The sequence below is a fragment of the Rhipicephalus microplus genome, chromosome 6 (assembly GCF_043290135.1).
Source record: "Rhipicephalus microplus isolate Deutch F79 chromosome 6, USDA_Rmic, whole genome shotgun sequence".
Taxonomy (NCBI): domain Eukaryota; kingdom Metazoa; phylum Arthropoda; class Arachnida; order Ixodida; family Ixodidae; genus Rhipicephalus; species Rhipicephalus microplus.
The window spans coordinates 136,863,401-136,883,140 of record NC_134705.1 but is presented as its reverse complement, the minus strand read 5'-3'; the positions used below and the strand labels follow the sequence as shown (position 1 = coordinate 136,883,140).

General features: G+C 44.8%; 1 protein-coding gene across 2 annotated transcripts in view; it reads right to left on the bottom strand.

Moving 5' to 3' along the window:
- The window catches only part of LOC142765536 (uncharacterized), a 67,275-nt gene extending 54,973 nt beyond the window's left edge, over positions 1–12,302 (bottom strand). Inside the window, exons 1-3 of one of the 2 annotated variants that reach the window (XR_012884300.1) lie at positions 12,077–12,299; positions 546–682; positions 376–470 (exon numbers count right to left, since the gene is read on the bottom strand). Coding sequence is in view for 1 of the 2 variants with exons in the window: in XM_075866662.1 (XP_075722777.1) it covers positions 376–470; positions 546–682; positions 12,077–12,247 (403 nt within the window). In the remaining variant the exon portion in view is untranslated. Of the gene's footprint in view, positions 1–375; positions 471–545; positions 683–12,076 lie in introns of both variants that reach the window. The other variant, XM_075866662.1, reaches the window with a different exon arrangement.
- Between the last annotated feature and the right edge of the window lie 7,438 nt (positions 12,303–19,740).

The window sequence follows — 19,740 nt, the reverse complement described above, 5'->3', positions numbered from 1 at the left end:
CATACTCATTCCGCGCTTTATAGTTCTTGATTAAAATGTACAATAAAGAGAACCAGTTCTGTAATACTGTCAGTTTTTCAGGAGTTCAAAGCAGTATTACGTACTCTCCTTGTGTAGATTTGATAGCAACAATTTCACTCTTCCCTTATAATTGTACTATAATATAAGGGCACCAATAAAAAGTTTAATCCATAACAGAATGTTCCTGAATATGTTCACTCAAACCTAAATTAAATATTACCTCACGAACACAGCCCCAGCAGCGCGTCCTATGTGACTAATTGTGATATAAAAATAAGCATGCTTACACTGTTATACAAACAAGTCTACTAATTCTACAAAATATTAACAAATAATTTGATAACAGTAACTTACCATTTTGGGCTTGTATCATCATTGCATTATATATTTCAGCATTCTTCCTTTCAATTTCAACCTTCATGAACTTTCCGTGCAAGTATTCTGTTGTCCTATTTAAATTACTCTTATCAGTATAAATGCACAAGAGCTAAGCAGACAATATTTGGAAGCTTGGTTCCACTTACAGATTACTCATCCAGAAATAGATTCTCTCAAAATATGTATCATTAGTTGTTGTTTTATTTACAAAATCAACTTGGCAATACTTAGATGTCTTCATAGTCGTGTTTACTGTCCATATTGTTTCATTTTCCGCGTAAAACTGCAAGAAAGCCAGATCGTCAAATACTCTTGAAAATGCCCACCAGGTCTGCGAGCATAGTGGAGCACTGTCACAGCAAACGGTGAAGCAGCAGCATTGCAGAATTTCTGTAGCACTCTTTGGGTAGCGGCTGCAAGCACACTTCCAGAGTTTTACTGGTACCCACTACGCTATTATTCACTGCGTAGTAAGCAGGCATCCACTATGTCACCCTTCACCTTTCTTCGCAAAAGCGTGGTACTCACTGTTCACTTAGAAAAAGTTATGCAAGAAACTTTCTTAATGTTATTGTGCTTTTAGTACTTTTTCCAAATGTTTTTTTGCTTATTTAGTGCGATAGTGGTTACAGACGCCGGTGGCGGCGAAAAACTACGGCGCACGCGACCCTTGTGATATCATATTATCTCCGCTGTAAAGCAACGACAGAATGAGAATTCACTGCGAGTACTATTTCCTTCAATAGTCCAACCAAGTCAATAAAACAGATAATTAAGCTAAATAAAATAAACATAGAATATTTCTGCTTTTTAAACAATGTATATTAACGACGGAAGGCAATCAAATGGAGATAAAAGCAAGTCTTTTGGTAAAGGAAATTTCAACTCACAAATATCGTGTTCGCAGTCTGCAGAGTCCTATCCATAATCAGGAATTAGTGTTATCTTGATATTGATTGTAATTGGCCCATTTGTAAACTTGTACGTTTACCAAAAGTTGCGAGGAGACATGCCGCCACATCTACTCGCTCGTCTGCAAGCCGTCTTGCATCTGCTCGTCATATTTCATTTGTCGGTCCTCGGTCTTGCATTTTTCCGTGCGCCTGGCTGATGTGGAAACATATGGATCACCCTGAAGTGACCGCGTATAAGATCCTTGTTGTTCTGGTGAGCTTAGTGAGCTCTAATTTTTGGAAGACAAGTTCGAGCTTGACGCGCAAGGGCATCAGCTTTTCAATTGCCTACAATTGCAATGTGTGATGGGACCAATTGAAATTTCACACTAAAGCTATTGCCGAGTAGGTGCTTGATGAGCGCCAGAGATTGCCTTGTGCACTTCCCCGGAAAAGGGCCTGGATGTAGTCACTACAATGGTGACTGTGAATGCGCCACCACTACTACATCTTCTGTAGAAACGGATCGCAACGTTCGGTAAGTCACGGTGACTGTGGCGATTTCTACTGTTGCAAATGACAGAACATGGTCCAGGCAGATCAATCATGACCATACTTAGGGAGGGTATGAAAAAACTGCTGGGCAGTTAGCTATCTACGTGCACACCAGATTGTTGGTATGTCAATACGTGTATGTGACCATGGTACACGTGCTCAAATGATCTAACACAAAACATTTTGCTTCCGCAGCTGGAATAAGTTTTGTCGGTAGTTTAGGAACCCTGAAGTTACAGGCAACGACGATGGCAGGAACGTGAGGTTCCATTCAGGTGATTTCAAGCCTCAATATCGAAATATGTTTAGTGTGGCGTAGAAATGTTAGTTCTTCCTGTTAGCCACCAAAGCAGGGCCGCGCCTGCGGAGGACTCTCCTAGTCTTGACAACTGCGTGAGAAAAGCTTGAGATAACGGAAGGGGGAACGGCAGAATTTCGGCTCATTACTAAATTTCTTGTTTGGCGCCATCTGAGGGGCTCCATCGCCAAGTGACGGTCTTTTCTGTGAACTGCCCGTAAGCGTTCGAACCGACTCGGTGACAGTGATATCAGTGACAGCAGGTAAAGATGGTTTTACATACGAGTGCGATACGTAGAAATGGACCGGAAAGACACGGACAAGCGCTTACTACCAACTAAAAGTTCAATCGAAAAGCTAGAAACCTATACTGACAGATAAAACTTTCCAGCAGTAGGTAGTAAGCGCTTGCCCATGTCTATCTTGTCCCTGTCTTGTCTACGTATCGCTTTCGTATTTAAAATCAAAATGAATAACCAACTCGCTCAATCAATCTTTTTGACAAGTTGCTAAAGAATGCTCCTTGTTGTGAGAGCCGTATTCAGCCTAAGCATCGACTTATGATCGTTGCCTCAGCGCACACCTGTCATGCTTCGAAGAGTTTTGATTTTAAGTACGGTGGAAGAGGCAATATCATTAACCGCCCATCACCATAGCGGCCTGTAGTCGATGGTAACGCCCCGGAAATGAACACTTGCTGCACAACCAATTGAAGGGCCTCTGATATTCAGCGACAGGCGTGTTGACTTTCGCCGTACCGTCGAGGAGAGCATTAAGACAGATTTCTGCCCTCATAGAGACAACCCAAGTATCGGCAAGTGACGTTTCATGATTGAAATGGCACCCTGTGCTATCTGGGCTAAGCATTTCTGCTGGTACTTTGAAATCCATATAGAGATGTCATCAGCGTAGATGAATATTTTTACTGCCTTTAGAGCTGCTTTCACAGCACGAGGAAGGCTAGCCAAGAACCGTTAAAAATCAAGGTAGATGAAACATTTTCCTTTCGGACGCCGAGAAAAACACTTGGCTCATTGCTCATTACATTTCCAAATTCACCTGGACACGTTGGCCCCCGAGAAATTCATGCACGAAATGAAGGGCATTTTGCGAAATGCCCATGGCTTGAAGTCTATTGGCGATGTTTTGGCAATATCCATGAAGACAGCAAGTGTCGAGAGGCTGCTGACACGGTGGTGCTCTATGTGACCAATAGGCCCAAAACACTGCTATAGGTGCTCAAACGTGGACAAAGTCCCATAATAAATGCTGTTCATCTTCTTCTTTGCCCAAGGTACCAAGTTTATCTTGTGCATATTAATCGTTTTATCAACATAGATACACACTAGATTGGCGACGCCAGTCGATATGGGCCAATATGAGGCGATGCTTGCTGGATCCTTTCCGGGCTTCAGGACTGGTACAATTCATGCTGTCTTCTATACAAATAGGATCTCTCCCGTGTTCCAGAAGTGGTTAAGCATCTCATAGCTCATCACATCGGTAGCCACTGAACAGCCTTTTAATTTGCTAAGCGCAATATCCAGCTTTCGAAAAGTGAATCACGTATTCATCGTGTCGAATAATTGAGGTGGCAGAGGTATCGCCACTGCCGCTGGTCTTTCAGATGTGTATACATCTGGGAAATCATTCTTAAGGGTTTGCAAATCTTTCCTTTGTTTCAAAGGGAGTGCTTTGAATGGCCTGTTAGAGTGGATCGTTCCAGAAAGACTATTAGAAACATGAAGTAAGTGGGTAAGCCAAGATTCCCGCACGATGTCCGATAAAGAATCTGACTACTTCAAAAGCAAGGGTTAATCATGCTGCAGGTGTGAGCTTGTTTGTTGTTTCTTTTATATTTCCTATTGTTTTGATAACGTAAGGTTGCTGAATATGTGTACTTAGTTTTGTCACGTAGGTATACTGGTGCATCTCTAGGGCCGCCTAAAAATTTTGAAAGCGATGTAACATTTTCTTGTTTCAAAAAAAAACAATTGTCAGTTTGCACACGTGGCGTCTATATCTTTCATGTGCGTGAGCGTGTTGCGCAAATAGGTCATGAACCAAATATTTTTGTTCTCTTCATATTACCGACCACTCCAGAATATTGGCTAAACCACCTAGTCTTCTATAACTATACTTTCCTTAGCTTAAAATGATGTTATGTCGTCATTGCAATAATAAGACCTTTACACTTAAATAATATTAAAACATCACCATTCGTTCAGATGTGCTGACCATGAAATACTAGAGGTATAGTGAGAATAACCCATGGGAAGGAATAGGGTGGTTGTATTTCACGAGATATGATTTCATAGCGACGATCTCGTTCCATCGGACTTCTTGCCTTGAAGTGATATGTGAGGAATTATCGACCAGCTGATATCTTGTAATAAGATCACGTACTACATGACGCCATAAAAGCGAGAAGAGTGTTCCACACTCGGCCCCATGGCAACAAGTTGCCCTTATACTTACGCACACTTTTGAAATGCACATTATACACTCTAATGTGGACTGGGTGATAACTGTCACCGTAGCTCTGTGGTAGAGCGTCGGACGCGTTGTTCAAAGGTCGCAGGTTCGGATGCAGCCGGTGCAAGTTCTCGTTTCACTCACTTTTTCTTCTTCACTTGTATATTACAATTACTTCTTACAACATCCCCTGTACTTCCTTGGCAGTATTGTCTGCTAGTACTTATCTGTGTTGTGCGCTACAAAAGGAACGAGCTCTTAAGCTTACACTTTCTTCATAACAGAGCGAGGGTATCGATCTGACAGATTTGTTGCCTTGGGGTGATATGCGAAAGATGTTTGGTCAGCTGCCATCTTGTAATATGACGACGCACTACGTGAAACAGGCAAAAATAGCGTTTTACACTCGCCGCCATGGAAACAAGAGGCACTGACTGACGCTTTTAAGTTCAAATGCACATATATACCCTATAAGGTGAAATGGGGAACAACCAGTATCGTAGCTCAATGGTAGAACATCGGACGCGTTATTCAAACTTCACAGGTTCGGATTTTCTCGGGGCCAAGTTATCTTTTCGTCCACTTTGATTTCTTCACATTCGCGCAACAATTATTCCTTACAACTTGCCCTGTTCTTTCGGTTTATTGATCGATTGATATATGTAGAGTATGACGTCCCTAAACCACCATATGATTATGAGAGACGCCGCAGAAGAGGGCTCCGGAAATTTCGACCACCGGCGGTTTTTTTAGCGTGCACCCAAATTTGAGCACGCGGGCCTACAGGATTTTCGCTACCACAGAGAATAAAGCCACCGCAGGCGGAATTCGAGCCCGTGACCTGCAGGTCGGCAGCCGAGTACTTTGGCCACTAGGCGACTGTGGGGGAGCTACGCTATAATTTACCTGACATTATTTTCTGTTGGTTCTCATTAGCATTGTTCCTAACATTGTGCATATAACGTATGTATAAGTACCGTCACGCGTATATATTGTGGGCATTTGTTACTTACATCGTCATCATCCCTGCATGATCACAATCACCATTATCAGCTTGTCTCTTTGTCCTCATTGCCACTCTGGGTAATCATCATCGTCATCGTCTGTGTACTGTTTCTGCCCGTTCGTTTTGCGAGGTCTTTCCTCAAATAAACGCTGTCGCAGCCAAGTCTACCAAGACTTCATACGTGGTGGAGGTGGATTTTTGGTCCTCTGACCTCCCGCAGCCCGCTATACCCCCTGGAGCTTCGTTCTGGCCGCCGCTTGCGCCCACAGTCAGGCAGCATGTCCCAGACCGAGCCTCAACCACGCACCGCCGCAAGCTGCCCCTCCTACTTACATACACGGACGTCAGCGGGAACCCCCGCTCTTCGCTGGTCTTCGAGGAGAAGACGTAGAAGACTGGCTTGATGACTACGACCGCGTAAGTGCCGCTAATAGGTGGAACGAGGCCGCCAAACTGCGTTACGTGCCTTTTTATCTGGTCGGAGTCGCGAAGACATGGTATTTTAACCACGTCGTTCACTTACTCGATTGGGCTACCTTCCAGCAGCAGCTGCGACACGTCTTTGGGACACCAGACATTCGATCCGCCATCGCGAAGAGGACACTCGATACTCGCCAACAACATCCCGGTGAATCGTATACTTCATACATCGAGGATGTCCTCGCACTCTGTCGACGTGTCAATCAATCCATGCCGGAATCGGACAAAGTGCGCCACATATTGAAAGGCATTGAAAAGCCTCGCTGTGCTAAACCCAGCTACCACCGCTGATGTCATGGCGACATGCCAGTGCCTTGATGCGCTGGACTCTGTTCACCTTCAACCAGACATCGGTGACCACCACTCCACGTCAGATGGCCATCTGCGTGACCTCATCCGGGACATTATACGCGAAGAATTGCGGTCCATGGGCTTCACACCTCCTACACCGCGAACTACACAGCCTTCGGGAATGCCCTTACATGACATCATCAGGTAGGAACTTACATCCATGACTGGCTCTGCGCCCGTACAGCCACCTGCTTCCCACCCTATAGCCACGTACCCTCAAGTTGCTGCCGTGCTTCCCAGCGACGCCCACGCGACATTGCCACGTCCATCTTACGCGTCAGTTCCTGCCACTCCCCCGGTGAACTACCATTCCATGCCCCCTGACCCTTCGGCCCACCTGACCGCGCTATCTCTAGGTGCCCTGAATGCTTTCTATTCCCCACCGTGGCGCTCGTCTCGCCCTGTATGCTACTACTGTGGCTATCGCGGCCACATATCTCGTTTCTGCTGAAAGCGCCAGCAAGATGAGCGTCGAAACGATGTGCGTGAACGGAATTTGTACACCGGGGCGTCTTATCAAGGTCGGCGTTATTCGTCTCCTTCGCACCGGTCTCCATCTCCTCCTGCATCGACTGCACCACGAAACAGCCGAAACACGAGACGCCGCTCGCCTTCGCCCTTCCGCCGTTCCACTTCTCCACTTCGGCCCGCCTCATTCACCTCTGATATTCATTCGGAAAACTAAGTGATGTAGTCTGTGGAGGAAAAACTGCATTCGCAGTTAGAACTGAAATTCCTCCAATAGGCCCGTGTAACACGGTTTCTGTGGAAGTTGAAGGAGTGCGAGTCGATGCTTTGGTGGACACAGGTGCGACATTGTCTGTGATACGTGCCGATTTGTGTGAACATTTAAGGAAAGTAATGACGCCTTACGATGGCCCCACGTTAGTTGCTGCCCAGGGGAACGTCATTCACCCTTCCGCGTTTCGTACTGTGCGTGTTTTCATCGACGGCATCCGCCATCATGTCCAGTTTGCTGTCCTGTCCCGCTGCTCCCACCGACTAATTTTAGGGTGGGATTTTCTATCATCTGCTTCCGCGGCGATTTGTTGTGGACAACGCGTCATTCACCTCGCTAACACCGACCACATGCTTGACGACGACAATCAGACGCCACTTCGTCTGGTCGCTGCGAAAGACATTGAACTCCCGCCTTTACAAGAGCAAATTGTCAGCATTACGTCCAACGACGTTTATCACGGTGATGTATTGGTCTCACCGTCACCACTTTGCGTTCGTAAAAGTATAGTTCTACCAGCCGGTGTCGTTCGTTTTTGCAATGGCTCGGCACTTGTCACCGCTGTCAACTCTACACCGGAGAAGATCTTACTGCCACAGGGCACTACTGTGGCCCGTGTTGCCGACTTCGAGCCTCTATTTGTCACGCCACTTCAGGCCATCGCATCCAAACAACCTTGCCTCGTTGAGCATGTTTCTTCCTCCGCCTTTACCACCGCTATCAGCAGCGAATTGACATATTCACAGAGGCAGCAGGTGCTCGCATTGTTACAGAAACATGCAAATTCTTTCAATATTTGCTCGTCTAAGCTGGGCCGCACTAATACTACAGCACATCGAATTCAAACTGTTGGGACATTTATTGGACACCGCCGACCCTACCGCGTGTCTCTAACTGAAAAAAAAATTATAGAAGAAAACGTTGCGGGCATGCTTAAACGGGAAGTCATCCGTCCCTCATCTAGCCCTTGGTCATCTCCTATTGTTTTCGTCCATAAAAAGGTTGGCTCTGTGCGGTTTTGCGTGGACTACCGGGCGCTCAATAAGATCACACGCAAGGACATGTACCCTATGCCACGCATTGACGACGCCCTTGATTCCCTACAAGGCGCGGAATTCTTTTCAAGCATCGACTTGCGTTCTGGGTACTGGCAGATCCCCATGCATGAACAAGATAAGGATTTGAAAACGGCACTCGCAACCCCCGACGGGCTCTATGAATTCAACGTGATGCCTTTCGGGCTCTGCAACGCACCCGCGACTTTTGAGCACATGATAGATACCGTGCTGCGCGGCCTAAAATGGTAAAGTGCCTTTGCTACCTGGACGACATTATTATCTTTTCGTCAACGTTTCCTGAGCACCTAGAACGATTGGATCAAGTTTTGACGTGCCTTTCCAGCGCCGGGCTTCAAATAAACACTAAGAAATGCTCTTTCGCTAGCAAATCTATCAAGGTCTTAGGACACGTCGTTAGCAAAGATGGCATCCGGCCCGACCCTCACAAGATTTCTGCAGTCCTTCACTTTCCGTGCCCCGAAAAACCAAAGGAGCTTCGCAGTTTCCTAGGCCTCGCCTCCTAGTTTCGCCGGTTTATCCAGAACTTCGTTTCTATTGCTGCTCCATTACAACAACTACTTGCTTCCAACGTCCCCTTTCTGTGGTCTCAAGAATGTCAAACGGCATTCGACCTGTTGAAGCGGGCACTCACGTCTGAACCTCTGCTCTGCCACTTTGACGAAGCCGCACCGACTATCCTCCATACCGACGCTAGCGGCCTTGGTATAGGAGCCGTTCTTCTACAACGCGACAAGTCTTCCCTAGAGAAAGTTGTTGCATATGCCAGTCGCGTACTCACCCATGCCGAAAAGAACTACACTATAACTGAGCACGAGTGTTTGGCTGTGGTTTGGTTGGTCCAGAAGTTTCGTCCCTATCTTTACGGCCGCCACTTCGCCACTTCACAATTGTTACGAACCACTATGCCTTATGCTGGCTTTCTACACTGAAGAACTTGTCCGGACGCTTGGGTCGGTGGATACTACGCTTGCAGGAGTACGACTTTGACATAACTTACAAGTCAGGCAGAAAACATCAAGACGCCGACGCTTTATCTCGTTGCCTGCTTCCAACTACCCATATCAGCGTTGGTGAGAACTCAACCACCACATCTACCAAAGTTCATACGCTCGCATCAATAAGGCAACCATCTTCGGACGACGAGCCAACATTTATCTCCCACCAGCGGTCCGATTCATACTGCAGACGCATGATGGACCACCTTTCGGGAGTTTCTCATCCACCCAACGCGCGACTCCGTCGTCAACTCCTGCACTTTAAGCTGGACGATGGGGTTCTCTACCGCCATGTCTATCACCCTGACGGTCAGCGCTGGGTTCCTGTACTGCTACGCTCTCTTCGACTTCGAGTGCTCGAAGCCTTTCACGACGACTTGACTGCTGGTCATCTTGGCTTTAAAAAAACTCTTGACCGCGTTCGATGTCGTTATTACTGACCTGGCCTTTCTTCTAGTGTAGCGCGGTACGTCGGCTCCTGCTACTCATGCCAGCGTCGTAAACTCTCCACGTTGGCACCTGCTGGACCTCTACAGCCACTTCCGTGCCCTTTAATGCCGTTCGAGGTTGTAGGTGTTGACCTTTACGGGCCTCTCCCCGTCACATCTGCTGGCAAACGATGGATAGTGACTGCCGTGGACCACCTAACACGCTACGCTGAGACTTCCTCTGTTATTACAGGCTCAGCTGTGGAAGTTACCGACTTTATTCTTCACGCAATAATACTGCGTCATGGGGCTCCTCGTGTACTGCTTAGTGACCGCGGCAAAGTGTTCCTGTCACAAATGGTAAATGAAGTACTGCGCGCTTCTGGAACTACTCACAAGACAGCTTCAAGCTACTACCACCCTCAGACAAATGGTCTCACAGAAAGATTTCACCGAACCCTTGCTGACATGGTAGCCGTTTACGTCCAACCCGACCACAAAAACTGGGATACTCTTTTACCATTCCTGACATTCGCTTACAACACCGCCGTTCAGCGAACAACTTGCTACTCACCGTTTTACCTCGTGTACGGACGCACCCCGACTACCTTTCTCGACGTCTCCTTCTTTAACAGTCATGGGAATTCATGTCAGTCTTCTAGCGAAGAATACGATTCCCGCCTGGCCCAGTCTCGCCATCAGGCTCGCATCAATACAGAAGCGAGACAGCATGAGCGGCAGATCATCTATGATGAATCCCACCGCGTTGTGTCTTTCCAACCTGGTGACGAGGTGCTGCTTTTGACGCCTATTCACACTCCTGGTCTTTGTAACAAATTCCAACCACGCTTCCTCCGGCCATGCATTGTTTTAAAACAGACTTCGCCAGTTAATTATCGTGTCACACCACTCGTCGCCCCAACAGACCACCGCTAGCGCAGCACCGAGATTGTCCACTTTGGTCGCATGAAACCTTTCACGCGACGTTCCCCGTCACTTTGACTTACGGCGGCCAGGGTGTCCGCTTCCAAGGGGGGGGGGGGGGGGAATTAGTGTGGGCAATTGTTACTTACATCGTTATCATCCCTGCATGATCACAATCACCATCATTAGCTTGTCTCTTTGTCCTTATTGCCACTATGGGTCATCACCATCGTCACCATCTGTGTACTGGCTCTGCCCGTTTGTTTTGCGAGGTCTTTCCTCAAATAAACGCTGTCGCAGCCAAGACTACCAAGACTTCATAATATCAAGGTAGGTATACGTACGGATGATTCTGATCATCATCGAGCAAGCTCTTCTAACATCCGTCACTTTGTGGATATGGTAGTAGTTTTTTACCTTGTTATGGCTGCAATCAGTTTCAATGCCACGCCTTCACCAGCTTAGCTCCTAGCGTACCTTAACAAACGAAACTTTCGTATGCGAGAAGTACTCCGAAATTCGCGCTATAACTTACCCTTGTTCAATTTCTCTGCGGTTCATCAAAGTAGTGGCAGGAAAGTGCTTAGTGGAAATCTTAGAGTATTTCTATGCCTTGTTTGGCACGCATCTCTTTAACAGGTGACTGGTAGAACATTGCTTCAATGCCCTTGCTCATTGCGTTTTGTATGTATATTCTTGTGCAAGAACTTATCATCAGCATTCTATACGTATGCAAACATGAACAAAATGACACTTCATGACACCCTCTAGCACACTTTCACTTTAGCAAATTAGTACTTTCTTCTTTGTCCACGCCGAAGAAGTGCCACAAACCAGTCTACTGCTGGTACAGACTGCATGTTACATTTCCTCCTAGTGCCCGCCATCAAGGGTCATGAGCGGCAACCTCTGGCAAACCAGAAAGAAGAAGACCAACGAGTGCAATTAAATTTATCGGGAACACTTGTAAGACAGAGTTACGAAAACATGTGTAAAAGAGGCGTTAGGTTCGTCCTGATTCTTTGACAGTAGTGTATTCCAGACAATGTCCATAGTTTTCTACATCCACACTCAAGATACCTGACAGAAATTGTAGCTAGTATGGCTCAGTGCACAAAGCTGCTCTGAAAAATAATAAAAAAACATACCTGAAACAGGGAAACGTGACAGGCACGAGATTCAGATCTAAGCGGTTCGTGGAGTCTCTGAGAGTGCTGCTACGCAATGTGGGAATCCTGGTAATTTAAAGCGAATGCATATAGCAATGTGTTTTATTACACAATCATGTGGATGCTTGCACCCGATAGCCCTATTGAAAGCACATCGGGAGATTGAGCACCAGATCGCGAGATACACTGATTACAGAGAGCAGGCTACCTTTGATACAACGTTATTTGGCGTATTTCTGCACGTCATTTGCCGTTGTGAGCTTCTTGAAAATATAATGAACTTGCCTTAGTGATGTCTGGAGTTTCCGGAGGTGGTAAAGTGAGGAAACATTGGCATTTTAACAATAGTATTGGGGCAAGTAAAACGAAACCATTGGTGTGTCTCGTAGGTCCTCTCGTCGTCATAATGCTGATTATGTGTGCGACAAAGAACAGAATCTGTGACCTCAGTAGCATTCGTGATTCCAAAGAATATTTATATGTATTTGGAAAGAGCCACAAAGCAGTTTCCTTCCAAGCGCTTATACAGGTGTTGAGCACAACGGTTCCCTTTTCTACTTTGAAGCTATGGTACGTTTTAACTCACAAGAACACTTAGAAAACAACGAACCTGCATACGTTGATCCCCAATAATTGTATTTTGTCAGAACAATACATTTTGTTCCCTAACAGTGGTCCCCTAAAACATATGTTCGGAAGTCTACTTTTTTCTAATAAGCGATTGTACAATACTCTTTTGGGCATCTCCCATTTATTAGAACCTTACGACTCAATTGTATAATAATATTTTTTCGTTTCCTTCCTAAGAACAAATAAATACGAGCACAAATTACAAAAACAAAAAGTGATTATCTCGCTTTATAACTCCAAAGCACACTATTAACCATTTTACAACGCATGCTGTGATGAAATCACAAAAAGGGCCGATTTCGGCGCTGTAGTTCACTGCAAAACGGTTACGGCCACCGCCGGTTTCCGTAATTACTATAATGCGAAATTAGAGAAAATCAAAATAAATAAAAATACCGAAGACACATTCGGTCTCAAATCAGGGCCCTCTGCGTAGCACACGAGTGAATGCGAGCACTGGGCTGCACCGGCGCTTTCACGTACACTGCTAATGACCCTATCCAAGCTGTATATTGGGTTTTAATTGTGCTTAAATGGATAATAATGCGTTTTATTGCGTTGAATTAACAACCAGGGGTCACACTATGCGGATTGCGCAACGAAATGGTCGTTGCATACTCCAACCTTTTAAAAAAACCTCAGGCATACCTTAACATTGTCGTGAGCCAACGCATCAAGAAGGCGCATATATTGTCTTAAGAGTGTGCACTGGGCACCACGCTTTTCAAAAGAGTGATAAATATAGGTATAATGTACGGTTCCGTACAGCACTAACATTATGACTTATGCCGTAGTGCGGATAATGCAAGCGGGCAAGTATTATGCTCTAAGAGTGCTTAAAAAAGGTGCTAAAAAAGCCACTCTTCCAGCTGAAGAATTTACTTATATTGCTGAAAGCGCGCAGAAAACATGAACAAAAGAAGGCACATATACAGACGCACAGGTAGGTTCTTGCGTGTCTGTGTCTGTGACTTTTTATTCACGTTTTCTGTGTGTTTTCAGTTCTGCTCAATTGTAGCTTCGTGATCCCAATTGCGATAGTAGGAGCATTGTTTGAAGAAGTCTTCCTATGAAGTTTCAAGTTTTACCTTGCATAAAATATGCTGTGGACGCTGATAGTGGAATACCTTTGCAAAACTAGGAAAATAATCAGACGCACATTGCATAGACTACTTATCATAATGTATTATCATAATGTACAGTGTATTATTAATGTAATGTATAATGTATAATGTATTATCATAATGTAGAGTCCAATACTGAAAATATGTCTATAAATTGAAGACATAAAATAGCACTCTGAGAATGTGTGACATTTTACTGAAAAACTTGGGAAACGTGCTACAAATTTGAAACCTCCGACCAGTTAACCGAGAATATTTTTGCTGCCATCTCCATTAGAGTTGTTTGTATATATGTATAATGTAGTTAAAATTGTAGATTTTCTATGTTTACGGAAAAGACACCGGATATCACAAAGCTAACCTGGCATTTTGAATAAATGTGATGCGCTATTATTTTTAGTAAAATTTGTCCTACTCAGAACATCCTGTAAGGCAACACACAAAAAATTGTGCACAATTATTCACACAAAATGTCTTCTGACACCTCTTTACGGCATATGTAGGTTTTTAAGAGCAGTCCCTAAACACTCATACCACTTTTACTTGCAAAATTAATCATCATCATCATCATCATCATCATCATCATCATTAGCCCGACTACGCCCACTGCAGGGCAAAAACTTCTTCATGATCCACCAGTCGACCCGGCCTTGTGCTTTCCATTGCCTCGTTATCCCTGCGAACTTTTCAATGTCATCTGCTCACCTGAACATCTGTCTTCCTCTAACCCGCTTGCCTTCTTTGGGAATCTAACCAGTTACTCTTACTGACCAGTGCTTATACCACCTAGGCGCTACGTGCCCGGCCACGCCTTTACAATGCCTCCCAACTCCAGCCGAAGGCTCTGCTTGATTTCCGAATCGCCCGTCACCACTTATGCGAGCGCTATAAGCCTTTAAAAGCGACACACGCTCTGCAGAAGCTTCTGATAGCCGGAATTTTGATTGGGGACAAGACAAGGCGCACTTTCCCATTTCGAGGCGGAACCAACGACAAGGCCTCTCACGCGTACGAAGAGTTGTATGCAGCGTAGAGGTATGCGTGCAATGAATCGCGAAGAGCGATTGAGCAAACAAAATGCACTAGCGTTATTCACAGGCACAGGGCAATGTGTTTCTAAATTACAAAATCCTATGCACACAAAGCTTTCGGGAGGATGTTCTTTTGCGCGCGAATACCTGGCACGCCAAAGAGTAGTGCCATTTTTACTCCTGTGGCGGAAACTACTCGCAACTCAAGGCCATCGTTGAACATAATCTGCCCACGCCCTCTTCTTACGTGGAGCGGCCAGTGTCACTACCTGATTTTTTCTTGCAATATGCTAGGTACACACAGAAACAGTGCGCATTCCAGCATATGATGTTTCTAGTACCTAAACACAGAACACATTTTGCAGTATTACTTTGCATAAACAAATACCCACTGGCTTCATATAATACTCCTTGCAGCTTAGGGTAGATTCCAACTTGCCAGTAGTAAAAATAGCCCGTGCATATTCAAAGAATTGCACAGGAGAGGCATACGTACACTAAATTACATTTGTTATTTTATTTCCTCACGGTGTCACTTATCTTTTATGCTGTATTGCTCTTCGTCGAATGGCAATTGCATGTCAGCGCTTGACATTGTTTTCTTGTTTTTATGTGAAGTGCGTTGTGAAAATATATTACAGTCTATTATGCACGTTGTTTCGTCTTCTGGATCAGGCGTACATAAATTGCTACGCTACCCACTATAACACTGCGACCGCAAAAAAACATTACCGATTTTGCCTAACATATGTAAATTTCATAGCATTTATAATCCACAAGATATCCTGTTTCACGGTTGAACTAATACGTTCGAACGAACAGCCTAGAGAAAGTTTATTTTCAGAAAAATCCCACCCATAATAGAATAGTAAGCACACGTTCGTGGTTGTGATAGCGGCTGGTCGGTTAGATGCTCAATCTAGAGTTTATGCAAGTAACTCACCAAGGTGGTCTAGTTAAGGAACACGGACGCTGACCTGCAGGTTGCGGTTTTGAATCTCGGCCACAGCAGCCGTAATTTAGGTGGAGGCGAAAATGCCCGAGGCAAGTGTGCTTCAATTTAGGTGAACGTTGAAGAACTACAGATGGCGTAATATCCGGAGCCCTCCACCACAGCGTGTTTTTTAAGCGTATAGTAATTTCGGGACGTTAAGCCCTAATATGATTATAATATTGGAGGTTATGCAGGTTCACCGATGGTCTCGCTATACATACGTAACCGGACATTTGTAAGAAGAAGGCCTCAACGGTCACTCGCGCAGTCTTATACTTCAGCGTCGACAACACTTTTGTTTCGTTTAGTAAAGGACGATATTTACATTCTTTGTAATACATGCTGAGAGTAGACGAAAGCTGCCCTTACAAAAAACTCCTGTGGTGCACTAATGAGTTATCTACATTGCGCCCAGTTTTATCACTGTAACACTTCCCGCCCTATAGTAGAGTGTGATAGACTGCCCTCTTTTCACGCTCAACCAATTTGTACCTAGCGTTTACCTTCACACTGATTCCACTTTTTTCTGTCACACTGAACTTTCCTTTAAACCACTGCGTAAATGCGGCCTAGCTTGTTCGTGGCGGAGAATACTACGTCAGTAACGAAACAACTTTCCACTTTTTTATGCGGTCAGAAAAAGCATGCGCACGTGAAATATTAACGGCCAGCCTATCTTTACCGTGAACTTTCCTCATAGCGTCACACCTTACTTCACTTTTGAACTACCTCAATACTCGTTCACTGAGGACGGCCATTGTTTTGAAGGGATCATTGCACCAGACAACAAGCGGCGATTCCATCCTTGACCAACTTAGAGCGGTAGAACCTTAAGTCCAAAGTTGGCTTCGTGGACATCGAAAAATGCATGCAGCAGATATGATCAGGCTTAGTAATTAGGCTCAATCGAAGATCTGAATGCATCTTTTTCTAGGAACCCCAGAAATCAAGCTCAGACCACAACTCTTTTTCTTGAAGATATTGAGCACCTTGTCCCTGGAATGGGTGCTACCACTCTTCTCAACAAAACAAGACAATAATTCGCATACCGCATAAACTTCAATACAAGACCATTCTGAGCTATTGCAAGGTCGTGGTCTACCTAGCTCAGGAAAATTTTCACAGGTATGGGCGCAACCCGATAACCTATGCGCACACCCGACCTCTGCTTCTAAATAACACCCTTCCAAGTAACTAAAGTAGATTCCGCATAACTGGGTTTCTCTGCGATTCTACCTGGCTTACGATTTCTAAGAAAAAAGCTCAAGCACCACCTTGCGAAGTAATTTTGCTTGGTGAAGCCTCGTCGCAAGCAACATAGTAGAAGGCCACATTTTTAGGATCCAAGTTCGGCCTCGAGCCAAACGCAGGTTCTGCAAATATGTTGGGCTTGGCGCGCTCTGTGGTGGACAGAGCTGCTGATTGTGAGTGGTCAAGATGTGATCTGAGATAAAGAGAGGCATTTCGTCGGGATGCACAATGGGACGTTTTCGAAAATGTGGATGCAAGCCACTAAGAACATAACGCATGTCATTGACAAGCCAGTAGGCTTGAAGAAAAAGACTGTTATTTTATTCTGTCAGAAGAAAGTTGAATGGTTTTACGCTTCTGCCTGGAGTAAAAATGGGGAAGCTTTGACGGTGTTCCTCTGAGTGAAAAAACATAGGGAAAGTGACCTCTTTCGTAGAGTTATTTCGGAACGTGGCATCTGGCAATACTTAGTGTCTGGTTACTTGTAGAAGCATTTGTGATCCCTATACATCAAAGACCCCTCCCGTGTGGATAACTCTGATGAGGTGATCCAGTTCCTGGCGGGCAGAATTTTACATCATGCATGTTTTCAGTTGTCGTAGTGCACTTATGTTATTCTATGGAACATGCTAGTCTACTGAAATTTGCGTGTGAATGTTAATGATCAACAAGATGATAATGATGATCAAATGCTTCAAGACAGTGCGCTATATATGTGTGTACCATTCTTCTAATACTAACACAGACCAAATACATTGCCACCTTGCAGTAGCTCTGGACGGTCTTGGGTTTAAGGTTATGTGGTATGTGAATTATTATCTTGTCTTGGTGTAGGAGAGTGGTAGCACCATTACTAGGAACAAGGAGCTCAATATCTTTGAGTAGAATGCTTGCGGTTTGGGCTTAACTTTCGAGGTTCCTAGGAAGGGATGTATCCAGTGCCTCGACCTAATAGTTACGATGAAGCGGGAGCATAGCTCCTGGGTGTATCTTCGAAGGACTGGGAAGCCGATTTTTCAATTAACGTTCCACCACTCTAAGTTGGCAAGGAGGAGATCACCCCGTCTTGACTGGTGTACTCCTTGCCTAAGTCTTGCCTACGTCGAATGCTTTTGCCGTTCAACTAAATCAACTAGAACAATCCGACTAACCCTCAAAAACAATGATCAATTTCAGTGAACGACTAATAAAAAAGTTAAAAAGTTAAGGAAGGAGTGAACCTGTGAGGGATGCTCACGCTATCAATCGGACTGTCGTTAGTATTCCATATGTGCAGCTCCTCCTCACAGCTTAAATTGTGTGGGAAGTTGTTTTGGTATTGACGTATTATTTTCCGCCAAGAACCAGCTATGGGTCAAATCTGCGCAGCGATTTGAATAGAAAGTACTTGAGGGTGGCAAGAAGAAATGAAATGAGTGTGAACGTAAAGACCGGGGCATATTGGTTGAGTGCGAAAACGGGGTAGTCTATCTCATTTCACTGTCGTGTAGAAAGTATTGCCTCGGTCAAACCGCACGCTGTGTATATAAGCGATCAATTTACTACAGTAATCTTTAGACAGAATCATCATCGCAAAAAAGACGGAGCTTTTAGAGAAAAAAAACACACACAGCACTTTGTGTGTGGTTGAACCAACTCGCCCAAGCAGCAGTTTTAGCGAAGTAATTCTTTAAAAGGTCAAACTTCGTCACATCTCTACCTTCATTGCGAAGAATATAAATTTATCCTTAGTAATTGAAACAAAAGTGTTGTCGAGTCTTAAAGGTTAGGCTACGCGAGAGATAATTGAGACCTTTTTTCATACTTGGTCCGGTCACGTATGCCTGGTGTGGCCATCAGCAAACCTGTAAAAACTCGATATTGAGTATCTAACTGCCAACCTGTTGTTATATCCGCGTGTCCTCGCTGTTTGTTTATATGCGTGAGTTTCTGAAAATAAACTTCAGTGGTTAGAAGGCACTTGTTAGTGCTCTCTTCCTTCTTCGTGCTTTTTTGCGCAAGTCGCATCCTCGGTGTAATAACTCTCCCGACGCTCGGTTCTTCTCAGCAGTGTTATTCCATGGTGACAGTAGTTAGGCCAGCAGCTGATTCTTTCCGTCTTATTTGTGGATGATAGGCCTGAGTGTGAGTACGCTCCCGTTCTACTGAAGAAATGTCAGCTGGAACTTCACGTGGCATGTTCATGACACTTAATTTCAATACCCTAGCATACAGTTTATTTACTGCAACTAGTTCTGGATATATGCCGCCGATTAAGCTAATAACACTGTACCACAGGTTTGCAACTGTACGCTTGGGCCTAAGTGGAAACAAAATAGTTACTTTGGAAAGGTAAATGAAAGAAAGTAGTCTATACTTACCTGGTGAACACAATGGCTCTTCATTTGTTTTTGATATCTCGCCCTTGTTTTCAGCACCCATGAAACACTTTTATAATAGAACATTGGCCGCCATAGGCCAACTTTCCAATACCTGCATGGCGTCAACTGATAAGCCAACGTCCACGCAGCTCGTGATGCTCGTTGGCCAATATTGAAACATTATCTCACCATCACTCACTTTATAGTAATCCTCCTGAAAGGAGCACAGTATTACATTATGATGAGTTGTCAGTACGGTCATGTTCACCATCCGGCATATTTTCAAGAAAGCTGGTCTTCGAAAATATTCGAAGCGTTCCACTACTGCATCTCGTATAGCCAGATCAACTTCCAGGGGATTAGCGACATTTACCCAACTAAGCCAAACCTCTATGTAACGTCATCACCATCACCACTACAATATTTGAAGTAGTATTTGGAATGTCCACGGGACATAGGTGGTAGGCCGTGTAATCCAAGAGTGCTGCGGGAGGATGATCAACCGGTGAACGCGCATTGGAAAAGATAGGACGCACGAACGTACGCCCCATGTCGCTTT